Genomic DNA, 6410 nt, shown 5'->3' on the forward strand with positions numbered 1-6410 from the left:
AACTTTTCATACGCAGATAATTAGATGCCCTAACTACTTGTATATGCAGTGCGATAATGATAAATAATTTTAGTGATGATGATAAACAAAAATTACTTCCGATTTTGAAATTATTCAATTTTGAAACAGTTTATTCAATTTTAAAATAGTAAACATCCGTTTCGCTAAAGGAAAAGAAAAATTTACAATTTACTGTAGAAATTGCAACCGGCCAATAAAATAATTGATACAAGCATCTAGCATTTTTCTTTCAAAGTGAAATGTTTATTACTATGTTAATTTATTTTTTGCATTAACTTATTTGTGAGTTTTAAAGGTGTTGCTTATGAGTTCTAATACTATAAATATTCCTTTGTCTGTGAAATGAAAATGACTATGATTACGACAATGAAAGATATTTCGATGACTTTCTTATAAAGGCAAATAATTATCAAGTTTTGCATTTTAACTTAAAACTTTCAATAAGATATTGTGGTTTTTAAGACCAAAAATATTCCCATGCCCCATGAAACATTTCTATACATTTCCATGACTTTTCTACAAGTGCAAAGAATAATTAACTTTTATATTTAACTGAAACTTGAGTCAAATGAAAACATTTAATATGATAGTGGGACTTGAAAAACTAAAAATATCTCTATGTTTATGAGAGGAAAAGGACTAATATCACGACAGAAATATTTCTATGACATTCCTTTAAAGGCAAATAATTATCAGCTTTCATATTTAATTGAAACTGCAATTTAAATAAAGCCATTAATAAGATAATGTGACTTTTAAAACTGAAAATATTCCTACGTTTATGAAAGGAATATATGACTAAGACTAGAACCGACTATGAAATTTTTAAACTAAGTGCAAATAATTTTCAGCCTTTATCTAATTTCAGTGGAACATTAGTCTAATTAGATACTAAATATACAGTGTCTTAGAATATTTTTTCACAGTCTTCTATTGCGTAATTCAACAGTGTTAATTTTAAAAGATCTATAAATAAAGGATTTAAAAGTCATATTTGATCTCAATATTATCTGGTAGAAAAACATTGTGCTGGACTACTAACTCTTTTGAAACAAAAAATATTCCTACGTCTATGAAAGGAAAATGACAAAGATAATTTCTATAACTGCAAATAATTATCAGCCTTTATATTTAACTGAAACTGCAGTTTAATTTTTACATTCTAGTAAGATACTTTGGCGTTTAAAACTAAAAATTTTCTTACTACGTATTATGAAAGGAAAATAATCTACGACCGACTACGAAAATAATATTTTCAAACTAAATGCAAATAATTACCAATCTTTATATTTCAGTGGAGTATTAGTCAAATTTGGTACTAAATATACATTGATTTAGGATATTTTTTCATTGGGTAATTCAACAGTGTTAATTTTAAGCAATTTATAAATAAAGGATTCAAAAGTCTCAATCAATCTCACAAAGTCAAATAATCTCACCATCATCCGTAGAAGATTGTGGTGGACTACTAACTCCTATGTCTAAGAAAGAAAAATGATTAAGATTACGACCGACTACGAAAAGAATATTTTCAAATGAAGTGTAAATAATTATTAGTCTTTATATTTTAGTGCAAAATTAGTCTTACCAGATACTAAATATACATGGACTAAAGATATTATTTCGCAGATTGATTCAACAGCGTTAATTTCAAGCAAATAGTCAATAAAGAATTTAAAAGTCACAAATAATCTCCCCATCATCCGTAGATTGCGCTGGACAACTAACTCTTTAAAAATTAAAAATATTCTTATGTCTAAAAAAGGAAAAAGATTAAGATTACGACCGACTACGAAAAGAATATTTTCAAATGAAGTTTAAATAATTATCAGTCTTTATATTTCAGTTCAAAATTAGTCTAATCAGATACTAATCATACACGGACTTAGGATATTATTTCGCAGGTTAATTCAATACCATTAATTTCAAGCAAATTATAAATGAAGGATTTAAAAGTCACAAATAATCTCACCATCATCCGTAGAAGAAGATTGAGCTGGACTGGATGTCTGAGGCCGGACACTTTGTATGTGGGTGCTCGCCTCGGATTCGGACATCTCCCCTTCTGATTTTCCTTGCAAAAGAAGTCAACAGGTTCTCCTCTGATAAGAGACCTCTCCGTCTGCTCGGTTGAGATCAAAAAGGAAACAACCCCGGTATGTGTCCGGAGTGCGATCTTATTGGATGACGCCATTCGCCTAGATGTCATGTCAGTTATAGACGAAAGAGGGAGGGTGGAAAAGGGCATGACAGAAGGCTTTTAAACACGCCCCGCGATCACGGCTCCCGATCTTCTAGCAATGGGACTTTTCATTGGAGGGCGGTTGACCCCGCCCTCACTGGCTCCTCATTGGCTTCGAATGAGATCTCATCATCTGTGACGAGTCACACAGAGAGCGCGCCCTCCTTTTTCATTCCTTTTTGTTTCCGGAAAGGATGCGTTTTTGGTGGTATTGATTGTTAGCCTTGGTTTCGATTTTGGAGGATGAATCGAGTGAGTGAGAGTTAAATTTCAAAGAAACTCATTTTCACGGAGAGAGGATTAGTTTCGAACGTTACTCTCTTCTTATTTAATTCTCATTAAGACTTTTTTTTTTCAATTTATATTTTCTTATATTCCCGGCGTTGAACAACCGACTCAATTCTGAGTTTACGACTACCATTGTTCAACTCCGTAACCACGTTATTTTGAACGAAATCCAAAAGACAAGGGAATTCTTGTACCAAGAATCGAATAAACTGGTCTTCGTGGAGGATGTGTTCTTTTTATTTTTTGATAAGACTAACCAGCATTTGCATGACATTTTGAAAAACCACGAAAACTCCCACGCTTAGCTCGACTGCAAGAGAACTCTACCCACGATTCTTCTACCATTGGAGATATTTTACACCAGCACTGTGGTCTGTGATCTATGATAGTCGGGAGCAGAATTCGTTTCAAACAGCTACCTCTGGGGTGCGAAGCCGTGTCACCTCATTGGGAGGCGAAAGCCAAGAGTAGGGACGAACTGGCCTTCGTGGAGGGCTTAATTTAGTTTTTTTTTATAGAACTAAACCGCATTTGCATGACATAGAGAGGAAAACCACGAAAACTCCCACGGTTAGCTCGACTGCAAGGGAACTCTAACCCATGATTCATCTACCATTGGGGATATTTTACATCAGCACTGTGATCCGTGCTAGTCGGGAGTAGAATTCGCTTCAAGCAGTAACCACTGGGATGCGAACCTGAGCCTGATTGGGAGACGAACCCTCTATCACCTAATCCATCGCTGATCCAGATTTTCTGGTAGTGGAATCAGACATTTATAATAAGCAAACGTTCAGTCACCGATGCGATCGCATTAAACGGCTGGCACTTTAATTGTAGTATTATCAAACACTCAATAACGGGGGAAAAAAACAAGCATTGATAGTAAGGATTTCAATTTGCAAAAACAAAAACTAAGCAAAAAAATTTTAAAAAAAACATAGATTTAGAAAAAAATCATATTTAAAATATTAAGATGTTTAAAACGATGTGGAAATTGCAGAACCGGAAGTAAGAAAACTAACTGTAATAATTGTCGAGAAAACTATTAGAAAATGACGTTGATTTGCGACGACATATTGGCGCATTAAAACGTGATTACTCACGTTTTAAACTCACGCATCACAATAAAATTGTATTAAAAGCAGTGGACTTTGGATGACAATGTAAAAAATCTTAAAGAGGAAAAGTAACTGTCAATAAAACGATCAAAAAACCTACGTGAATTAACAACGGAGTGATGAGCATCAAAAAGTGATTGCTCAAATTCGAATTTCGAATGTCCCAATATTATCGTATTAGAAATACCGAGTTTGAAAAATTATATGGAGACTATAAAATTGTATCGCCAAAACTACTATAAATAACTATCGAAAAAATAATAGAAAAGAGATGAAGATTAACGATGAAGCTGTCGATTATCGAGAGTATCAAGAAGGGATAAATTAATTCAAAATTCGCGTATGGTATTAAAAATATCAAAATGAAGAAGAAAAAAAAACTATCGAAAATTTAGTCTATTAGACATTACCAACAATTTTTACAACAGTGTTTTTCTGTGATTAGCATTCCTTTTTTAATTAGCAATTTGCTACTTGCTAGAAGAGGAGTGTCTCGTTCTCTGGTTTTAACTTTCATAAATTTTATCAGAAATAAATTTAATGTAAAATGAATAAATGCAAAAAAGTAATGATTGTTTTATGTGAAAGCACAACCTACAATAAAATTTTATATAAATTATTTTGACAAATATTTTATATGTGCTAGTTCTCTTTGACTATTTTACATTTTTTACATTTGGTCAAATTTATTCCGTTTCTTCCGGGTTTTCAGTTTCTCTGTCCTGTGAATAATAAATTTTTCTCCCTAAAGAGCCCCAGCTCACGTGTATTATTTTGGGTTAAGTGTAAAAGTATGGACCTAATTTTTGAATTGGAAATATGAAGGTAAACTGCGCTTTATCGAATGTTAAAATTCGAGCTTGGATTCTATTAATTAATTCCTAAACTTCAATTATAAAATTTTTAAAAAAACTGTAAATGAAACTGCCGTTTTGTATTTAGAAGAAATTACAACATAAAATCAAATCTGAGACTTTAATAGTTGCTATTGATATGAATAATATTGAATGCTATGATAGCTTGAAAAACATCAAAGCATGTGACGTCATACTTTCGCCTTTCAGAAGGAGAAAAAGACCTCAGAAAGAGCTTTTTACTGTTTACTTACTATGACAATCAAACGCATAATATGTTAAACATTCTGAAATACGGAAATATGATTGCTGTAAATATGAATAAAAATAAAAGTAAGGATGATCTAATATGAGAAAATACTAATCTCAGTTTTGAACATAGAGAAAAAATGTCTAATGTTTTTTTAAGCATGTAGTTCAAATGGGACTAATGAACAAAGAAATCTAGGGAAATTAGATTCCTGCATTCAATCAGAGTTTACTCAAGTTTTGATCAAAGTCAGCATAAATGTTTATAAAAGTATTTAATTAACTATACGGATATTAACCCCCCCCCCAGAAAATCTTGGTGAAAATGTACAGAGAAATAAGATTCGTTTGCTTTATAACTAGCAATAGATTTAATTTTTATTATTAAATTTTCAATTGTACTCAAGAGATTAAAATCTAAATTATTTTTAAATAGCTGAATTTTTTTTCATGGAAGCGAAAAAGAAAGCGACAACTTCTTAAATGGCAAAAACAGTAAAGAAAACAGGCAGTAAAAGCAATAAAAACAGTAAAAAAGTATTTAAACGGTTACGCTATAACTACTTTTTTCGAAATTATAAGTGTGCATTACTATTAAATTAATAACCTGTTCACGTTATTAATATCATACACATGCTGGATAATATTTATTGAAATTTAACAAAGGTATTGACAGATTTAAGCATTCATAAAGTACATGCTTGAATCAGTTTACTTAAATTATTTTTATCTGATTTATCTAAATTCTTTTTATTTTTTCATATCAAAGACAGAAAAAAAATTCAAAATCATGTTAACATACAATTTTTTTGAAGAATTTCATAGATTTCACCCCAGTACATTTATACAGACATTTATATACAGTTTTTCCGATGAATGTATCTGAGAAAAATTTTTGATTGGGCAAAGAATTAAAAAAAAAAAAATCCATCAGCTTAGTAGAATAAAAATAAGGTTCGAAATCGTAACAAAAATATGAACTACTTAAAAAGTACGATGAGAAAAATTCTAGAAAAACTATTGTACTGCTTGGCGATGACATTTTTGCTGAAAAGAAAACAATAATTCAGGTTAATAAAAGCAAAATATGGGGCATTTAAATCACTCATTTAGTAATTTTTTCCTTTCATATAGTAAATATTTATCAAAAATTCTCATTTTCAAAATTATAGTTCTTATTAATAAATTTAGCAGAAATTAATGGTTTTCACATGCTCTAAGGAAGGTATCATGAAAAAATTACCACGTTTTACCTCATATATTAAATTTTATTACAAATTATAAAATTACATGTTATTGTTAATTTTACCAAAATCATGATCAAAACGCTTCTATAAAAATTTCCGAGCTTTTTGAAGTTCTCATAAATCCAGAAACATGGTAAATTTTACCATATTCCGGTAGTTTTGACCATGCTTTTTTCTCAGTATAGGTTTCCGTAAGAAATTTCATATCAAATAAATATGAGTTTTGTCTGTGAAAGAGTTATTGTTGATATATAAAATGTATCGACAGTAACTCTTTCACAGTTCTGCCTTTGTTGTACTGCCTTTATTCTTTTTTTTTCTTTTAATGGAAATGCGTTAAAAGTTTCCTTCCATCGATTCGTAATATTTCTTTTCCGGGAAGGAAAAA

The 6410-nt window shown here is 30.8% G+C and overlaps 1 protein-coding gene across 2 annotated transcripts in view; it reads right to left on the reverse strand.

The window, feature by feature from the left end:
* LOC107443149 (photoreceptor-specific nuclear receptor) overlaps nucleotides 1-2212 on the reverse strand; it is a 58540-nt gene extending 56328 nt beyond the window's left edge. For both annotated transcript variants that reach the window (XM_016056922.3, XM_016056932.3), the window contains exon 1: nucleotides 1994-2212. In XM_016056922.3, coding sequence (XP_015912408.1) covers nucleotides 1994-2078 — 85 coding nt within the window. In that variant the 5' untranslated portion in view covers nucleotides 2079-2212. The remainder of the gene's footprint in view (nucleotides 1-1993) is intronic.
* Nucleotides 2213-6410: the final 4198 nt, after the last annotated feature.

This window comes from Parasteatoda tepidariorum, chromosome 7 (genome assembly GCF_043381705.1).
Source record: "Parasteatoda tepidariorum isolate YZ-2023 chromosome 7, CAS_Ptep_4.0, whole genome shotgun sequence".
Taxonomy (NCBI): domain Eukaryota; kingdom Metazoa; phylum Arthropoda; class Arachnida; order Araneae; family Theridiidae; genus Parasteatoda; species Parasteatoda tepidariorum.